The 21,321-nt window shown below is 44.4% G+C and overlaps 1 protein-coding gene across 1 annotated transcript in view; it reads left to right on the top strand.

Moving 5' to 3' along the window:
* Positions 1-21,321, top strand: part of TTC13 (tetratricopeptide repeat domain 13) — an 87,059-nt gene that overhangs the window by 13,884 nt on the left and 51,854 nt on the right. The window contains exons 2-8 of the mRNA XM_056567365.1: positions 11,518-11,612; positions 12,641-12,716; positions 14,666-14,736; positions 14,993-15,058; positions 17,987-18,079; positions 19,611-19,727; positions 21,129-21,239. Coding sequence (XP_056423340.1) covers positions 11,518-11,612; positions 12,641-12,716; positions 14,666-14,736; positions 14,993-15,058; positions 17,987-18,079; positions 19,611-19,727; positions 21,129-21,239 — 629 coding nt within the window. The remainder of the gene's footprint in view (positions 1-11,517; positions 11,613-12,640; positions 12,717-14,665; positions 14,737-14,992; positions 15,059-17,986; positions 18,080-19,610; positions 19,728-21,128; positions 21,240-21,321) is intronic.

Below are 21,321 nucleotides of genomic sequence, written 5' to 3' on the forward strand. Positions count from 1 at the left end.
GTCAACATGTGTGCATTACACAGTTCACTAAAGCTTGCTAGCTAAGACAAGCCTGCCGCAGGCCCCATACACGTGACACTTCAGGGCTGCATCAGGTATGTGTCAGGATAGCAGCAAAAGAACTTCAACAGGTCCAGTCATTTCAATAGATCATAGTCTAGTAATTGATGTTCGGTCCATTTTCAAAACCTTAAAAGCGCAGTAGACTGTGCATTTGAATACTTCAACAAAGAAAATTAACAAGGGCACTCATGATAGTCACGTCTTCATGCTTCTTTATTACGAAAATACAAATAATATCAGTGCTTCTATGGAGAGACAGGACACATACACACAGGGATTGCTCTGCTAGGCTTCCAAACCTTAAAGGGGTACTCCGGTGCTTAGACATCTTATCCCCTATCCAAAGGTTAGGGGATAAGATGCCTGATCGCAGGAGTCCCGCCGCTGGGGACCTCCGTGATCTTGCAGGCGGCACCCCGTTTGTAATCAGTCCCCGGAACGTGTTCGCTTCGGGTCTGATTACGGGCGACCACAGGGCCAACGGCGTGTGACGTCACGCCTCTGTCCCCGTGTGACGTCACGCTCCGCCCCTCAATGCAAGCCTACGGGAGGGGGCATGACATGCGGAGGCGTGACGTCACACGCCGCCGGCCCCGTGATCGACAGTAATCAGACCCGGAGCGAGCACGCTCCGGGGACTGATTACAAACGGGGTGCCGCGTGCAAGATCACGGGGGTCCCCAGCGGCGGGACTCCCGCGATCAGGCATCTTATCCCCTATCCTTTGGATAGGGGATAAGATGTCTAAGCACCGGAAAACCCCTTTAAAGGCGCAGTAGACCATGCATTTGAGTCAAATAAAAATGTATGTCTTCAGTGGTACACTACATTTGGGCTATTAAAGTAATTAGGCCAGCTGTAGGTACCCTATGGAAACATGATGTTAATTGGGTTTTCCAAAAGGTTGTTAGAATATTTAATTCTTTTTTTGCAGAAAGAGTACTAACTGGATATGGAGTCACACTCAAAATCTAAGTGGAAAACCACACTACAGGCTGATCCAACTTTGATGTAATGTCCTTAAAACAAGTCAAAATGAGGCTCAGTAGTGTGTGTGGCCTCCACGTGCCCGTATGACCTCCCTACAACACTTGGACATGCTCCTGACAATCTGTGGTGCAACGTGGCGTCGGTGGATGGAGCGAGACATGATGTCCCAGATGTGCTCAGTCGGATTCAGGTCTGGGTAACGGGCGAGTCAGTCCATAGCATCAATGCCTTCCTCTTGCAGGAACTACTGACACACTCCAGCACATGAGGTCTAGCATTGTCTTGCATTAGGAGGAACCCAGAGCCTCCTGTACCAGCATATGGTCTCACAAGGGGTCTTAGGATCTCATCTTGGTACCTAATGGCAGTCACCTCCTGGCAAGCACATGGATGGCTGTACAGCCCCCCAAAGAAATGCCACCCCACACCGTTACTGACCCACCGCTAAATCAGTCATGCAGGAGTAAGTTGCAGGCAGCAGAATGTTCTCCACGGCGTCTATCCAGACTCTGTTATGTCTGTCACATGTTCTCAGTGTGAACCTGCTTTCATCTGGGAAGAGTACAGGGCGCCAGTGGTGAATTTGCCAATCTTGGTGTTCTCTGGCAAATGCCAAACATTCTGCATAGTGTTGGGCTGTAAGCACAACGCCATCCTGTGGACCTCGGGCCCTCATACCACTCTCATGGAGTCTTTCTGACCGTTTGAGTGGACACATGTACATTTGTGGCCGACTAGAGGTAATTTTGCAAGGCTCTGGCAGTGGTCCTTCTTGCACAAAGACGGAGATAGCGGTTCTGCTGCTGGGTTGTTGCCCTCCTACGGCCTCCTCCATGTCTCCTGATGTACTGGCCTGTCTCCTGGTAGCGCCTCCATGCTCTGGACACTACGCTGACAGACACAACAAACCTTCTTGCCACAGCTCGCATTGATGTGCCATCCTGGATGAGCTGCACTACCTGAGCCACTTGTGTGGGTTGTAGGCTCCATCTCATGCTACCACTAGAGTGAAAGCACCACCAGCATTCAAAAGTGACCAAAACATCAGCCAGGAATCATAGGAACTGAGAAGTGGTCTGTGGTCACCAACTGCAGAACCACTCCTTTATTGGGGGTGTCTTGCTGATTGCCTATAATTTCCACCTGTTGTCTGTTCCATTTGCACAACAGCATGTGAAATTGATTGTCAATCAGTGTTTCTTCCTGAGTGGACAGTGTGATTTCACAGAAGTGTGATTGACTTGGAGTTACATTGTGTTGTTTAAGTGTTCCCTTTATTTTTTTGAGCAGTTAAAAATTGTTTAAAAAGTGTGTACATTTTTGTCCCTACAGCTGCTGCCTGTGTGTCTCTGTAAGGAGACCAAATACAGGCAGTGAGGTAGGACCAGTAGGGTTCTGTACACTGAGGACACGCAAGGTTCTGTACAGTGAGGATGCTTGCGCAGGGCTCTGTGCACGGAGGACGCGCAGGGCTCTGCTATGAGGCTCCATGACACAATCCCCGCTCACACAACACACATAGGAAATAGCTGCAGGGACATAATTTTTTCACCCAAAAATATACAATTTTTTTTTACCAATGTATATTACAAATATACATAGAATGGTATTATCTACATTATATAAAAAGTTTTTGCTAACAGGTACACTTTAATAAGGTGTGGTTGCGTTACCATGCACAACCTTTGGAGAGATGTGGCGCTATTTTGAGAAGTTAGCAGACATGTTTTATCTGGTACCGGATAAGCTCATTAGCCTCGGTAATTATATTAATTGTAAGGGTCCTTACTGCAGAAGTGAATGTCTGTCAGATTCCCTCACCTTGGAGTGTACCTATGTAACAGGAACAGAAAGCAGACAGGTCCTTTATGAATTACGTACCTTAGTCTGAGAAGAACATTGGTGGTTTTACTTTTCTATCTTGTCCGGTTATATTGTTGCTTCTAATAATTAGACCTTGTGTTGGACGCACGTGGAAAGCCATTGTTTTTGCCATCATCCTATGTTGACCTGTCCTGGTAATCTAGCCTTAGCGAGAATGGTTTACTAATATTCTTTAAGGTTGCAGCCTGCACTTCTCATGATAACGCTTTCTCTACAATCTTCTCCTGCTTTTGTGTCGTCATGTGGACCCTGTGGATTCATATCGCCCTCCACATTAATTATTTGTTGAGACCCATATGACCCATGCTGTTGAGCGGACTGTATTCTGCCCACTTGTGTCCAGTGTCTTCTCTGCACTCCGGTCATTGTCACCGGCTCTAGTGTATGTAGTGGAAGCGGTGACTTATTAGCGGAGCAGTTTACAATCTAGCTACTGCATATTACGTCAGTGAAGCAGTGAGACAACACATTCTTAGGCATTTAAGTGCAAAAAAGTGACACACAAAAAGTTAAAATAAGCATCCTGTCCCTTGTGGTTAGTCTATGATTTCCTCAAGGCGCTTCGACTGGGTTCACACCTCCGTCATTCTTTCCACTGTACTGCTCCCCTATAGAATCAGAATAATGAAGTTAAAGGGGTACTCCAATGTAAAACTTTTTTTTATTTTTTATTTATTTTATTTTTAAGTCAACTGGTGCCAGAAAGTTAAACATATTTGTAAATTGAAAGAAAGCACGAGCCAGTGCGCGGTCTTCAGATTTATTCAAGAGGTGTAAGCAGGTAACAGGATAATAGACATACCGGCACTCCGGACAGGATGTGACTTGTTTCGGGTCACGTGACCCTTTGTCAAACTGTTCGACAAAGGGTCACGTGACCCGAAATGCGTCACATCCTGTCGGGATTGCCGGGCGCATGGGAAAGGAGTAGCTGACTATCTTCCATTTTCGTTTTTATAATTGTAAATTATTTCATTTTAAAAATTCTAATCCTTCCAGTACTTATCAGCTGTTGCATGCTCCAGAGGAAGTTGTGTAGTTCTTTCTAGTCTGACCACAGTGCTCTCTGCTGACACCTCTGTCTGTGTCAGGAACTGTCCAGAGTAGAAGCAAATCCCCATAGAAAATCTCTCCTGCTCTGGACAGTTCCTGGCATGGACTGACTTGTCGGCAGAGAGCACTGTGGTCAGACTGAAAAGAACAACTCAACTTCCTGTGGAGCATGCAGCAGCTGATAGGTACTGGAAGGATTACGATTTTAAAAAAAATTAATTTACAAACCTGTTTAACTTTCTGGCAGTTAAAACACAAGTAAAACAGAATTTTTTCAGTTAGAAAATTGGTTAAAATTTTTTTCCATTATTGTCAATGGAAAATTGTCTAAGGATGCATTGGGAAAAATCAGTCCTTAATAAGCGTGTTTATTTATGGTGTTTAAGGGGTAAGTAATGGGCGAAAAAAAAATTGTCTGGTTTCTATAAAATAGTTTGTTCTTTTTTTTTTTTTACGGCTACAAAAAGAACAGCGCAGTGAACAGTTTAGCCTTACTCTGAAATGCTGCTGGGGACACAAATAGAGACCTGTGGGGCGGTCTTGGCCAATGGCCAGCTTTACTGGTGCCAGAAAGTTAAACAGACTTGTAAATTACTTCTATTTAAAAATCTTAATCCTTCCAGTTAGCTGCTGTATGCTTCACAGGAAGTTCTTTTCTTTTTGAATTTCTTTCCAGTCTGACCACAGTGCTCTCTACTGATACCTCTGTCCATTTTAGAAACTGTCTATAGTAAGAGCAAATCCCCATAGCATACCTCTCCTGCTCTGGACAGTTCCTGACATGGACAGAGGTGTCAGAAGAGAGCACTGTGGTCAGACTGGAAAGAAATTCAAAAAGAATACTAGAATGATTAAGATTTTTTTTATAGAATTAATTTACAAATCTGTTTAATTTTCTGGCACCAGTTGATTAAAAAATAATAATAATAATAGTTTCCAACGAGAGTACCCCTTTAACTTGCAGCACCTGTTTTAAGCACCCTTGCCTCTTCAGAGTTGACCAGTGGGGTAACTGGGTGTGAGGCCCCCACTGGTACAATATCGATGACATAGGATAATACATACATTGTATAAGGCTATATTTATAAGAATACTAGCTGAGTTCCCGTCGTTGCCCGGTTTTTCTTTCCTAATCCTTGTTGTGGAGGAAAATCAACAGTGGAAGCTTTTGACTTCATATCCCGTCGTCCTATCCCGACCTCCCATCCCGACCTCCCATCCCGACCTCTCATCCCGTCCTGTAACGTGTACCAGGTATTGAAATGTATCCAGCCGTACGGAAGTTATGTGGGAACATACATTTCCCATTGATTTGCATGGGACTTTAAAGAAAAACCCTGACCCTCACAAATGGGGGTAGTTAAGCGTTAAATTAACTATCCTATATTTTAAGTGGACATATAAGTAACATGTTACCAAGTATTATCGAAATATCTCCAGCCGTTTGGAAGTTATGCAGTAACATATATTTCCCATAGACTTGTATGGGACTTTAAACAAAAACCCCGAACCTGGCTAATAGGGGTGAGTAAGGGTTAAATCACCTAGCCTATGTTTGTTGTTGACATATAAGTAACATATGTGCCAAGTTTCATGTTAATATCTTTAGCCATTTGGACATACACACACACACATTTACTAAGCTGAAACTGGCCAATTTTTGTCTGGTTATTTTGGCGCAGACGGTCTGAGACATGTGTGCGCCTGGAAAATCCGACAACTGGGAAAAGTCGAAAAAGGGCGTAGTCTGTTGCAAAGGGGGCGTGGTCGGCCCAAAAAGAAGCGTGGTTTCATAACCCGACCGATTTACTATTGAATTCACAGAAAACCCTGTGGATAAATGGCTGGAAATATCCACCTAGAAAAAGCTGGTCAGAAAATGTTCCCCACTTTTCCCCATAGTAAATATATTAGAGAGAGAGATAGAGATATATAGATGAAGGGTAAAATGCACCCTCTGCAAGTGCTTTTGGGTGTGTGCAGTGTTTAACCCATTCAATGCATTTATTCCACACAATAATGGCTGACCTTTGTTCAGCTCTGGTAAGGCGACAAGGGTATTTTGAAGGTCAGGCACACAGTTAGGGGAATATGTGGAAGGTTATTAAGAACATTGGCCCAGATTTATCAAACTGTGTGAGAGAAAAAATAGAGGAATTTTTCCCACAACAACCAATCACAGCTCAGGTTTCACTTTACCTCATAGCATTATCTGAGCTGTGATTGGTTGCTGTGGGAAAATCACTCTGTTTTTTCTCTTACACAGTTTGATAAATCTGGGCCATTGTTGATGTACTGTTCCAGTCCTGAAAAACGTATCCCCTATCCTAAGGATAGGGGATAAGCTTCAGAAAGCGTGGGGTCAGACCGCAGGGACCCCCCGCAATCTCCCGTACAGGGCCCCGGCTCTCTTGGCCGACAGCATGTTAACCACCGCACAAAGCGGCGGCTGGCACACCCCCTCAATACAACTCAATGGCAGAGTCGGAGCGCTGCTTTCAGCAATCTCCGGCTCTGCCATTGCGCTGTATTGAGGGTGCGTGTCGGCCGCCGCTTCGTGCGGTGGTCAACACGCTGTCGGCCCAGAGAGCCGGGGCCCTGTACGGGAGATTGCGGGGGGTCCCAGCAGTCGGATCCCATTCGATCTGAAACTTATCTCCTATTCTTAGGATAGGGGATAAGTTTTTCAGGACTGGACTACCCCTTTAATATTCTTCTTTAGATTGATCTAGTAATCTGATTATATATAGAAGTGATCCATGGCTGGGAAGAATAGCAAAGGAAATAATCCGATTTCATGCCCTCTGCTCCTGGGCTTGTGTCTGGCTCTGTGTATGAGAATCATTAGATCCTAAGTCTTCTAGGAGAGATATTGTGTATCTTATATTATGTAAGCAAAGAGCCTAAATACATATATGGAAATGAGCTGTGTGCGGCAGGTAATAGAAAATACGTCCATAGAGATCAGCAAGGTGCCACTATACTCCCGGCATGTCCGCTACCCAACTGTAAAGAGTTTTATAACCTTCTGGTTCTTGTCAACCATAGTAAGGTTTCTGCACACAGTGTGATACAGCTTCATACAGCCTCTAAACCAGCGTTTCCCAACCAGGGTGCCTCCAGCTGTTGCAAAACTACAACTCCCAGCATGCCCGGACAGCCAAAGGCTGTCCGGGCATGCTGGGAGTTGTAGTTTTGCAACAGCTGGAGGTGCCCTGGTTGGGAAACGCTGCTCTAAGCCATATGGAGGAGTCGTAATATACTTCTCATAGCATTCTACAGGGCTGTACTGTATCCAACTCCATGCAACCTCCTTGTTGATAAAGTGACACAACTTTGCAAATGGTAATGATATAAAAAAAAAGTTCTATCCTACTGCAGTGGTCTCCAAAATGTGGACCACCAGCTGTTGCATCTGGGAGTTGTAGTTTTGCAACATCTGGAGGCCAACAGTTTAGAGACCATTGTCCTACTGTATCTGGAGCAGTGCAGTTGGCTTTTAGCCGAGCCATGTCTGTCTGACAGGTTGCTAAGAGCATGCTACCTAACAACCTCAGCCCTTGTTGAATCCTACATTCCTAGCAAATTTTCTGTCTCATATTAAAGGGGTACTCCACTGGAAAATTTTTTTTTTTTTTTTTTTTTTGTTAATCAACTGGTGGCAGAAAGTTAAACAGATTTGAAAATTACTTTTATTTAAAAATCTTAATCCTTCCAGTACTTATCAGCTGTTATATGCCCCACAGGAAGTTCTGTCTGACCACAGTGCTCTCTGCTGACACCTCTGTCCATTTTAGGAACTGTCCAGAGCAGGGTAGGTTTGCTATGAGGATTTGCTTCTACTCTGGACAGTTCCTAATGTGGTAGCCCTTGGGGGGTGTATGGTAGTGGTGGTATGGTATCGGTATATGCGGGGTTAATGTTAACCCTATAGTTCGTGACACCAGGCTGAGGGCTGGTATGCTGAGGCAATGCTCCGGCCTATCGCCGCCCTTCCCAGAAACGATAGGTGCCTGAAATGACTGAAGGTCCACAAGGAGATTTAACTTGAACAACTTTACTTAAGTGCTTGCGATACATCCAAGGCACAGTAACAGTCTCATGCAAACAGTCCTTATATTGCTCAGTGACTGACAGTTGTTGCGGACCTTGAGCTATTTAGAAAGTCTCTGAATTTAGGGTAGATATTTGCAGATCCGTCCGGATTTAGGGGTTATATGAGGTCCGGTGATGCTGAAGAGTGTCTGGGAATGGGTACACTCTATATTCTGAATTACTCAGCCGTTGCCGCAAGGCTCGGGCCTAACTCACTGCGTTAGTTGCTGTACAGGTCTTTCCACGTCAGGAGTACAGGAACAAGAGAGAGAGAAGATGGCCGCCGCTCCCTTATATAGGCAGGGGGCGTGGCAAATCCGATTGGTCCAAACATCTGTCACTCACCATTACGGAGAGTAATGGGATTGCATATGTCACAGGGCCTCCAAAGGTCCTTAAAGGGGTAGTCCAGTGGTGAAAAACTTATCCCCTATCCTAAGGATAGGGGATAAGTTTGAGATCGCGGGGGGTCCGACCGCTGGGGCCCCCTGCGATCTCTCTGTACGGGGCCCCGGCTCTCCGCCGAGATAGCGGGTGTCGACCCCCGCACGAGGCGGCGGCCGACACGCCCCCTCAATACATCTCTATGGCAGAGCCGGAGATTGCCGAAGGCAGCGCTTCGGCTCTGCCATAGAGTTGTATTGAGGGGGCGTGTCGGCCGCCGCCTCGTGCGGAGGTCGACACGCCCCCTTCCAGCGGGCTGTCGGGGCTCCGTACAGGAGATCGCGGGGGGCCCCAGGGGTCGGACCCCCCGCGATCTGCAACTTATCCCCTATCCTTAGGATAGGGGATAAGTTGCTCACCACTGAATCACCACTGGACTACTCCTTTAAGCTTAATACCATAGAGTTTATTGGTCTATGAGCTGGAATAGAAGCGACAAGGGGTAGACTACAGCACAGGGATCCCTACGTCCTAGGGACTCTGGCTATGGGGACCCACACATACATAGGTACCGTATAAGATGCGGTACTAGGACACCACACTAAAATGTACAGAGGTGTCAGCAGAGAGCACTGTGGTCAGACAGAAAGAAAATTCAAAAAGAAAAGAACTTCCTGTGGAGCATATAGCAGTTAAGTACTGGAAGGATTAAGATTTTTAAGTAGAAGTAATTTACAAATCTGTTTAACTTTCTAGCACCAAGTGATTTAAAAAAATAAATAAATAAAAAAAAAAAGGTTTTCCAGTGGAGTACCCCTATAATATAAGGTGCTAGAAAGGAATCTAAGCTTCTATCTCTGTGAATGCTGCATTAGGGTGGGGTTACTCATTCTGTTATTTGGCGGGGGAATTTCAAAACCGCCTCCTTCCGGATCTACGTCATAACCCATGAAGTGAATATAATTAGCTCTTCTTTTTTTTTTTTTTACTGTAACCAGTTTTTGAACCAGACTGAAATAGGCATCAAACCATGTTTTTCAGTCTGGTAAAAAAAAAATAAAAAATGGTCGGAAATGAGCCAACTCGAGTCCGGGTGCACATTGAAATCAATGGGTACAGCGCAGATCCACAAAACCCAGGTGGGAATGCCCCCTTATAGGCACACTCATCAGAACAGTGCATTATACACCATTATATGAATATGTCAAAGCGAGGATCTATGTACTCATCACAATCTTCAGAAGCATGAGATTTTTGCTCTTCTACTCAGACTTCTGCTTTTTTGAGCTTCCTGTTTATTCCTTTGGATTAGTACATGTACATTAGTATAACTACATTGGTCACGGCTCTGACAAACCACATTTGTGAGCGTCTTCTATGTGTGTAAAATATGACTTTGTTTCCCCCTCTTGTAAATGCTTGCACACATGACATGTAAAGGGCATTCATATATAGTTAGTCTCATGCAGTTTTCACTTAATATACCTGTTTGCTGGGCCTGCAGGGAACATAACAAAGCATTATACTTACCTGGCCCACTCCTCCGACACTGCCAGTTTACCTAGTGCCTGGTGTCCACTGTGGCCCTCTTTTTAACTAGTTCTGTTGATGGCCTGTGCGGACTAGCTCAGGAGAATTGACCGCATAGAGATCAGCTGATAAGCAGGTATTTCCTGTCCAAATGGCAGCATAACTAGGAAGAGGACTGGGGCAGAGACCAGCAGCAGTGGGTGAGCGGGCCAGGTAAGTATACTACTTTGTGTCCCCTGCATTCCTAGCAACACATTTATGATTTAAAATAAATAAATAAAAAAAAAGCCTAACAATAAGATGGGGCATTCATGTTTTGAGTGGTTTTCCAGCTTGAAAGATTGTGTGCCTTTTTTATCCTTGTTTTGTGTATTTTTTCTCAGTTTTTGCTTGCTTTTGTAATTTTTGGAGGGGGTGTGGCCTAGTGTGTGCAAATAGATTTGTTGCATTTATCATCTGCTTAAAGGGGTATTCTGGCCTTATGCATCTTATCCCCTAGCCAAAGGATTGGGCATAAGATGTCTGATCACAGGGGTCCCGCCGCTGTCACCCTCGCTATCTGTCACACCCCCTCCCATAGATCTGAATGGAGGGGGTGTGGCATGATATCACAAGGGGCGTGGCCGTGACAGAATGCCAGGGGGCTGCACAGAGATCTCGGGGGTCCCCAGCAGCGGGACCCATGCAATCGGATATCTTTTAGGGGATAAGATGTCTAAGGCTGGAATACCCCTTTAAAAAAATTTATTGCAAGTATATTCTCCTCCCTAGGGTGGCATTGGATGTGGACAGTACATATGTGCAGTGATTTATTTTCCCTTACCACATGCTTTTAGAAATCTACACAATTTATTATGTTGTGTGCATAATTTCCTAAAATTGGACACAGGACTGGACACAAAACTGCCCGACTGAAAGGAAATACTGTGCACATTTTAACTCAAATGATAAATCCCCCCCCCCCCCCCCCCCCCCGTTCTGTAGGAAAAACTTTCCAGCAGTGCAGGATTACAGTGGAACCAGTATATAGAGAATATGGGATCAGGCCATTCACAAAAGATCAACCCCTGCACACTGACCACTGCATGGGTCACAGAGTATGCCTAGAAAACTCTCTCTAGAGGTCAAAAGGTCGGCTCTAGTCTTTTGTTTCCTTTGTATGTAGCTGTTGTAAAGCATCTGTCTAAATACTTATATACTAATAAAGATATGTTATAAAGTTGCTCAGCGCCAAATTGTTGGGAAAAAAATATCTGTACACTTTTATTGCTACATCTACTTTTGTTATTGCATGGATATGTTTTTGTTTCACGTGTTATTTTTATATCCCATCCCTGAAATATAATGTTTATAAAGAGCCCATTTATGTTAAACATAATGAATGTTTTTACAAGAAATAACTGGACATTTTACGATCTTTTGTGTTTGCCTGTATGTATTTTTATTTCTCCAGTATAAAGTTCTTTTCTTTTGCCAATTTCCGCTACATTTCTTAATAAAATATTTTTCATTTTGCAGATTCAGCGTTTTTTACCTTTCGTGAAATGGACTGTGAGCCAAGAGGATCTCCAGCTTGTGAATCCATTATTTCACGGAACACAGAAAAAATCCTGGTAGTGTATTGTACTTGTAAAGAGGTTTGATGTGGTTTAAAGGGGTACTCCGCTGCTCAGCGTTTGGAACAAAATGTTCTGAACGTTTAGTCGGCGTCGGGAGCTTGTGGCGTCATAGCCCCTCCCCCCCAAATGACGTCACACCCCTCCCCCTCAATCAAGTCTATGGGAAGGGGCGTGCCACGCCCGTTCCCATAGACTTGCATTGAGGGGGTGGGGCATGACATCATTAGGGGATGGGGCTATGACGTTACGAGCTCTCGGCTCTAAGCGTTCGGAATATTTTGTTCCAAACGCTGAGCAGTGGAGTACCCCCTTTAAGGCTAGGTTCATAGTTTTTTTTTTTTTTTTGGTCCTTATTGTTGTCAGTATTTTTTTTGTACAAATTCTGATTTAAACTGTGGCTCAAATAGTGACCAAAATACCGTGTGAACCCAGGGGTAGTCTTTTTTTAAATACTAGTCACCCAAAAAAACACTCGAAAAAGAAACACTCTTGCCTTTCTTTTTCCCACACCACTGCCGGTGCCCCAGTCCCTGCTGTTAGATGCTGATGTCACATGCCTGCTCAGCCAATCAGCAGACGGGACATCTCTGCGGCTGATGAGTGGATATGTGACATCACATGACCAAAGTCAAAACCTGTGCACAGCAGGAATCAGAACTCCATGATAGCAACGGTGACGTGGGAGCAAGAAAGAGAAGCTTTCTATTTGGTGGGCCTGTCTTGTCCTGTATAGGGTGTATATTACACCATATATCAAGATCTATCTATCCATATACCTATATATATTATGTGCGTGTATATATCCTTTTTTATTTTATTTATTTATCTTTTTCATTCTTTAATTCTATCATGTAAAGACCTACAGTCTCTATTGGGCCATGTTAAGAAATCTTATGTTTTGCTACTTTACTATTAACTAACATTAGAATTTTAGGTGGGGGGGATGTGTCATGTTGATATTTGCTAAATTTTCTTAAGTTGTCTCATGTAAAACCTTTGCACCTGATTTTTCTTATTTTCAGAGCCAAGCGAAGACTCTGGCTGAGCAGAAGAGATTGCCATTTGTCACAGAGGATGATGATACAAATGAGGAGCTGGGTAAAGTAGCAAAACATCAACCTCTTGCATAACTAACTTGCATAACTTCATCTGAAGGAAAGATCTACTAGGCTGACTCTATCACATGGGACATTTCCATGGCTCCTAACCCATTCACTGCCAGTTTTAGCATTTTGGTGTGTAGAAGCAATGCAGGAGTTGTCTTGCAGTGAGATTGAATACGTTTAGCATGGCAATAATTACCCTCTATCCTCGGTTTAGTTAGTGTAGATAAGCTTTTATGGCACCATCAGAAAAGACTCCACCACAGTCACTGGTAATGTGATCAAGCCAGAAGATACATTTCTATGCAGAGCCTTTCCATAGTGGAGCTGTTATGTGCCGGTACATACAGCTGAAAAGACCTGATAGTCCTGCTGAGCCCAGTGGTGCAAGAGTCTTTGTAGCGGCTCTTCACTCTGGTTAATACAAGCAATGTTTATAATTAAGTTAAGTAATAAAGTTGTACATTAAATACGACACGTCAGCAGCACTCAATGTAACATGTAAAAAAAAAATGCAATGAATGTCCCCTGGCGGCTTTGTTCTGTCTCCCAACTTCTAAACTCAAAATGTAAGCAACATTTCGGGGAGGACAAAGCCTTCTTCAAGCAAAACAGAATTGGGGTTTAAAAGGGGTTCTTTGGGGGGGGATTAAAAACACTGGCACTACCTGCTGCTGATCCTGCCAGTGCCTGTCCTTGCTGCTGAGCGCTTACCGCTGGAAACCTAGGAAGTGTCCATTCACTCACGTGCACTTCCTTTAAGAGGCCAGCAAGAGGCACTCAGTAGTAAAGACTGGCACTGGGGGGGGGGGGGGGGGGGGCAGCAGCAGGGGAATATTTATTTTTCCCCTTGCCATGAGCAGTTTAATATATAAAAATATTTATTCAAAGCAGCCCCTTTTAATGGGGTACTCCGCCCCTAGGGGATAAGATGTCTGATCGCGGGGGTCCGGTTTCTGGGACCCCCCCCCCCGCGATCTCCGTGCAGGCAATCAGGCGCTTTTAACGTTATTTTCAGAACGCTGGGTTCAGGCGGCTGTGGTTGTGATGTCACACCACACCCCCTCCATTCATGTCTATGGGTGGGGTGCCCGCGGGGAGTCCCAGTGGCCGGACCCCTGCGATCAGACATCTTATCCCCTAACCTTTTGGATAGGGGATAAGATATCTAGGGGTGGTTGTCAATGCTAGAAAAATACATTTTATAGTAATGTGTCTATTGAGTTCTCAAAATTCCAGCTTGACTCCTCATTATACTGTTTTTGTTCTTTTTCTTGTCTTATCAGAGTGTAGAAATAGAGATTTTATGAAGAGTCTTTGTATTGTACTCATTTAGCCATCTTATAAATATTTTGAGATAGCCTTCTATGGGTATGTTCACATGGCGGAATGTCCACACGGCATTCCCATTGATTTCAATGGGATTCTGCTGCACTGTTCACATGGCAGAATTTCCGCAGCTGGAATTCTGCCATGTGAACAGTGCAGCAGGTTCCCATACCGGCGTCCGCAGAAAGAATAGACCTGTCTATTCTTTCTGCAGATTCCGCAAGGAAATGCATTGCCGTCTATAAGCCGGCGCATTTCCGAACGGTCCTAGCGCCCACCAGATTAGTCAAATGTGCAGAATGTCTGCATGTGTTTTCCATGCGACATGCCGCAAACTTTCCGCTGTGTGAACCTGACCTTACTCTACCCCAGTGTTTTCAAACCAGGGGACCTCCAGCTGTTGCAAAACTACAACTCCCAACATGCCCGGACAGCCTTTGGCTATCTGGGCATGTTGAGAGTTGTATTTTTGCAACAGATGAAAGCTCACTGGTTGGGAAATACTGCTCTACCCTTTGTATGTCATTGATTCCTGGTATATCATCTCTGTGCTGCTATGATAGAGGATCATTTCATTGTCAGATATTGATAAGATTTTCTCACTTAACGTTCCAGCTATAGGATATGTATTAATAGGCAGCGGCCTATACGATGAAGCTATAAAACATTTCTCCTCAATGCTTCAGGTATGTTTGAGTTATTTTTATCTCTGTGCAGTTAATTATTTTTTTCTGTATTATATTATACGTATGTACTGTTTCTTCATCATTTGTAATGTGGCTTAGTTACCAGCTTTAGGATATGTTCATTGCTATCTATAAAGTAAATAGCAACTGAACTCTTGCACCATTATATGTAAAACATCACTGTCATTAGAAATGTATGGTAACACTTTGTAGTAATGTATTTAATAAACCTCTTGGTTTTCATATCTTTTGATAGGAGGATGCAGATCTCGTAAGTGCTATATATGGCCGAGGAATAGCTTATGGCAAAAAGGGACTGCAGGTAAGTGTGAAAGCAGCGGAATATTCATTTTTTTATTATTCATTAACTTTTGGGTCTTATAAAATACCCTATTATTCCAGCTGTCTTTTGTCATATATGCAGCACTTTATGGTTCAATCCTTATGCAGGTGGGCTCAGTGACCACATTGCTGTCTTTAAAGGGGTTATCTGAAAAAAACACTTCTCCAAGCAATATTTACCTACTTCTTTTATCCTCAAACATATTTCTTATGAAGCTAATATGATGGCCCTCACTTACCTTACCAGTTTTGGCCTAGAAATCCTACAGCCCCTTCTTTCCCCTCTACTACTGTTATCTCCATCCACTCATAGCAGGGGTGTGGGAAATAGATTCGCCTAACTCCTGGGACAGGCAGGTGAATTCTTAGGGCAAGCAGTGCTAAATGCCTGAAGAATTCACATATGATGGGGCAATCAGTCTAGCCCAATTACTAAACTCCTATAGACTGTAGCTGTATGCTGCAGCCTATAGCGAGCCACACATGCCCTCAGCGTCCCAGCATAGGCGCATGCAATGATGTCACTCATCGCGCGCACCTCCATCAGGACCGAGGATACAGAAGTCCCTGCTGCGAGCTGGGAGATTTAAGTTAGAGCCCTTTATTGGGATTTGAATCCCACAGGACCCCATCCAAACTGTTAGGGCTCGGGTGCGTAGTGAGGCTGCTGGGGGGGTCATGTGCTAAGCCTGCGTGCCCCCCAAATCCTGCTCATCCCCGGTTCACCGCAACATCTGTAAGTTTTGGTCCCTCCCTTCACTGATTTTACCCGGCCGGCAGGGCATGTTCTTGTGTCTCCTTGCATCCCCTCGCGACGTAGAAGGGACACCATCTTGTGGAGCCTGACCTGGAGGACCCATCGTGCGCCTCACCAGCCACAGCTCCGGTATTTCCCTTTCGCTGAGAAGCACTCCTTAATGATCCGGATTCTGGCTCAATATATAAATGTAGGCATAGTGTGCGTGGTATGTGCAGAGAATTGCACTGGTAACCCAGGCCTAGTCTGTATTACAGACAGTAGGGTGCAATGCTCTGCACATACCTCCTTGTGTATAGCAGTGTGCAGGCTAAGGTCCAATGCTCTGCACATATAGCCACGTGTATAGAAATGTACAGATGCAGACCCTAGGGTTGAAATTATTTTGTGTACCTTGTGTACCAGGACAAGTGGATTGTCATGAGGAACAAGTTGATTGTGCTCCTATTTTAGTCCCTTGGGCAAGTAGTTTTTCTTTAAATTTCCACACACGACCTACAAAGTCTCAGGGGCATCTGGCAGCCGTGTTGATGCAGTACTTCATAGGGTCACTATAACACCTAAGGAATTCTTACACTAAGGAATCATGATGCTTCATCATGATCATCTCAATCGCAGACAATGATAATGCATAAATAGTGTTCAAATATTTCTGTGCTACGGTGAACCCCTTTAAAGTCTACTCCACATAAGACAGAAAATCAACTGGCCACCTGGGTGCCACAATGTGAAGGTAGTCCTGTCTTTTAAAGGGGTACTCCGGTGGGGAAAAAAAAAATTGTAATCAAGTTAAAATCAAAGTTTTAAATCAAGCTGCTGTATGCTCCAGTGGAAGTTCTTTTCTTTTTGAATTTCTTTTCAGTCTGACCACAGTGCTCTCTGCTGACACCTCTGTCAATGTCAGAAACTGTCCAGAGTAGGAGCAAATCCCCATAGCAAACCTATCCTGCCCTGGACAGTTCTGGCCCTTATCCCAGCTTCAGGCAAGCAGGGCCGGACCTGACAAGCGCGGAGGCGGTCAGCAGTCTGTATGGAGTGGGCTCTGGACTCGTGCCCGCTCCATTCTCTGCAGCCCCCGGCTGTTCTCAGTAGCCGGGGGCCGCCGCTAATAACCAGCCGCTAATTGTACGAACTATTAAAATATAACATTAGGCATCCCATACAGTAAATGATGTAAATGTAAAAAACAAAATACCAAACCACAGAATTGCAATTTTTATAATATCCCAGAAAAAGAGTTAAAAAGTCAGATCAATACCAAAATGGTACCGATACAAAAAAAACAGATTATGGCGCAAAAAAATTGCCCTCATACAGCCCCATATAAGAAAAAAAAAAAAAAAGCTACAGGGGTCAAAAATGGCAATTTTTTGGAAAAAGTTCAGAATTTTTTTAATAATTAGTAAAACAGGATGGAAACTATACAAATCTGGTATCGCTGTAATCAGGCGGCCTAAAGTATCTACTAACATGTTAGCTCAACCACAAGGTAAATGGCGTAGAAAAGAAAACCACCAAATTTGCTAAATTATCTTTTACTATTTCAATTTAATTTCACAAAAAAAAAAATTTTTTTACATAATTTTTTTTTTTTTGTTCAGAGAATATGTTATTCAAAAATGTAAAAGGTATCATTATAGTAGTTATTTATGGCTTTTATAGGGCAAGAAGGAAAAAACTAGTGTAAAAGCAAAAATTGGCCGGGACAAGTGGATCGTCATGAGGGACAAGTAGATTTTGCTCTGTTTTAGTCCTGTGGACAAGTAGTTTTGTTTTTTTTAATTAAATTTCCACACCCCTGATATTCCACATGCTCTACGTTCATCTGACAATAGAAAACTAAAATCTCCCATAATCCGAACATCTCACACCCATCTCCAAGACTTTGTTGGTGCTGCACCAGTTCTCTGGAATCCAAATCATATACCTAAAATCTTTTTTTTTTTAAGTGACTAGCTCCATCCACCTTTTATGTTCACTACCCTGTTTGTATATGGTGGTTGAACTCGCCCCTCTTGTTTGAACAATTAGTGTGTAATCTCTGTTTACAGTGCAATCCCTGTAATCTCTGTCTACAGTGTAAAGTGCTTTGGAATGTGTTGTTGCTATATAAATCATTTTTACTATTATTTTCCCTTTGCCATCTTTAAGGATATAAAAAATGCAGAATTAGCCTTATTTGAGCTGAGCCGTGTTATCACTTTGGAACCTGACCACCCAGAAGTATTTGAGCAAAGAGCAGAAGTAAGTGCTGTTGTCTTATTTCTCATGTGCCACATCTTGGAGCTGCACCCTGTAGTGTATTAAGGAAATGTAAAATGCTTTGTTCTAGAAGTAGAGCAAACCTTAGCACAGACGGCTTCCTACCGCAGCATCCTCCTGTAGCTAGACATGGTCAATTTCTGATTCTCCCTTAAGGGGGTACTCCGCCGCTAGACATCTTATCCCCTATCCAAAGGAAAGGTGATAAGATGTCTGATCACATGGGTCCCGCAGCTGGGACCCCCACGATCTATGTGCAGCACCTGGCATTCATTTAGAACACTGGGTGCTGGGGTCGTGACGTCACGGCCATGCCCCCTCATGACATCACGCCACGCCCCCTCAATGTATGTCTATGGGAGCAGCCGTGGCGGACATCATTCCCCCTCCCATAGACTTGCATTCAAGGGGAGTGGCTTGACGTCACAACAGGGCATGGCCGTGACGTCATGACCCCCGCCGCCCACACCCAGCGTTTGGGACAATATGTTCTGAACGCAGGGGCAGCGGAGTTTAATAGTTTATTTCTGGGAAAGACAGGTTGACTATGTTGTATGGTCACCGTTTAGAGCAGCACTTGGATTTCATCTTCTTACAGCCAAAGGCTCTCTGGGCATGCTGGAAGTTGTAGTTTTACAACATCTGAAGGCACCCTGGTTGGGAAACGCTGTCTTAAAGGGTACATGAATGTGCTGACAGATTTCCTATATGAGAGTAGCATGAAGTACAGACAGGCACTGATTTCAGCATTGTGTATGTCCTATATAACTATAGGTACTGTTTTAACTTTTATTTTATTTTATTAGTTTCAACACCGTTGTGAAGCAGGAGTCCTGCTTTAGTTATGTCATTCTAAAACACAGAAAAAGTCGGTTGGAAAAACGATTTCTTTAAAGGGGTCTCTCGTGACGTCACCCTTAATGCAAGTCTATGGGAGGGGGCGTGACGGCCGCCATGAGGGGGCGTGGCCGTGAAGTCACAACCCCCCCCCCCCGCACCCATTGTTCGTAACTAAATGTTCCGGACGCTGGGGCAGTGGAGTACCCCTTTAGCATTATCAGGCAACTTCATCTACTGAAGCTCCCTGCACAGACATCCTGTACCTAAATGTGAAGTACAATGTCCACCAAGCCATTTCCTGTTAAATTACTTAACTAGGGTGTGAGAACACACATGCATTTACACTTTTTTTTTTTTGTTGCTAAAATTAACGAGGAACTTCAGCACCATTGAGGGCACAGGGCATGCTGCGATTTTAAATAGGTCTGGTTGTTTTTACCACACATTACATGACAACCATGTAACCTCTACTTCATGCACCAAACACCACACTGATGCCCTGTGGGTATGACCTTGATGATTATATACCTTAGAATTGATGGAACAGACAGTTGGGGAGGGGTAAGCTCTGATATGCATGTAGAGTACCCATATTATTAGCTTTTATACATGTATGTAGATTTAATTGGTATTACATAGGTTGCATTAGCCTCTTTTTGTTTTTCTCCTACAGATTTTGTCTCCACTGGGTCGGATTAGTGAAGCACTTAGTGACCTCACTAGAGCTATTCAGTTACAGCCTTCAGCACGGCTATATAGGCACCGTGGTACCCTTTACTTTATATCTGAGGTAGGATCATGACTATAATGGTTACATAATTCATTCATTTGGAGAAATCTGGTAAGCAATTTCCTTGGCAAGTTTGGGCCTCTCCAGATTTGACGTGTGTTGGTGGGAGGATTTCCGTCAGCTTTGCGAACAATGGAGCTCTAGTCTCTCTATTCCTGGGACATACGTCCACACATGGTTGTCCCTCACAAAACTTTGAACGCTTTTGCCCTAATGCCGGATTTACATAAGCATTATACATGCACATTTGCACCTATATTAATGCCTCAAGTCCTAGCACAACCATAGGTCCGATAACCCAAACTGTCAGCATCATACTGCAGATCACCGTGGCTCAGTTTGGGACTAAAATACAGGTGCAAAAATATGCCTGTACTATGGTTTTATGAATCCTTACTTGACGACCTTTTATGTTTGTGTGGACTGCATATGGGGAGGTAGAAACCCCATTGAAACAAAGTGCTGGTACCATATTTTCAATAGTTGCCAGTAGGGATCGACTGATATTGTTTTTTTAGGGCCGATACCGATAATTGGTGGAGGTTAGGGCCGATAGCCGATAACTTATACCGGAATATCGGTATAAGTTATCGGCTATTTATCCCCCCGCGACACCGCTGCAGATCATTGATTTAAAGCGGGCGCTTTAAATCAATGAACTGCAGTGGCTTTTGCGGTGCCATAGACCGCCGCCGCCACCCGCTTCTCTCCCCCTGCCTGTCCCTGGGTCCTGAGTCCTATCACCGCCACCGCTCCCCCCACCGCCGCACCACCCCCTACCGCCCCACCGCACCGCGTCGCACCCCCCACCGCACCGCCCCGGCCCCATTGCCTCCCCCATCCCTGGTTTTTTAATTACCTGTTCCCGGGGTCCACTCTACATCTGGCTCCGGTGGTGTCCTCCTGAGCTGTCACTGTGCGCACTGACGGTGACGTCACGTTGCGTCACGTCACTCGTCATTGCACACAGCGTAACGCAGGATGCAGCAGGAGCCAGAAGTAGCGTGGACCCCGGGAACAGGTAATTATAATACCAGGGATGGGGGAGGCAATGGGGCTGGGGCGGTGCGGTGTGGGGGTGCGACGCGGTTTGGCGGGTTCGGGGTGCGGTGGGGGCGGTGCGGGGCATTATCGGCTTATTGGCAAGGTAATTGCCGATACCGATAATGCCCAAAATCGTGATTATCGGCCGATAATATCGGCCAAACCGATAATCGGTCGATCCCTACTTGCCAGTCCCCGCTGCTTTGACACTTATGACTGAAATAGAAATAGATTGGCAAGGAAATAGCCGATAAAGCTAAGCCTTTTTTTTTTGCTGTCCTTCATTTCTGTTTATTCCCATTTTTTTTTTATGTGTGCACTGAATAGACATTTCTAATACACTTTTTTGCATGGCAGGATTATGTAGCAGCACATGAGGATTTTCAGCGGTCCCTGGAATTAAACCCAAACCAGCCAATAGCCGTTTTATACAAAGGTTTGACGTTCTTTCATCGAGGCCTGCTCAAGGTAATACTCTGGTAAAATCATAATTTACGGTATATTTATTGTTTAATTATAATGTAATGTCATTATGACCCTTACTCGGTGT

Source organism: Hyla sarda, chromosome 3 (assembly GCF_029499605.1).
Source record: "Hyla sarda isolate aHylSar1 chromosome 3, aHylSar1.hap1, whole genome shotgun sequence".
NCBI lineage: Eukaryota > Metazoa > Chordata > Amphibia > Anura > Hylidae > Hyla > Hyla sarda.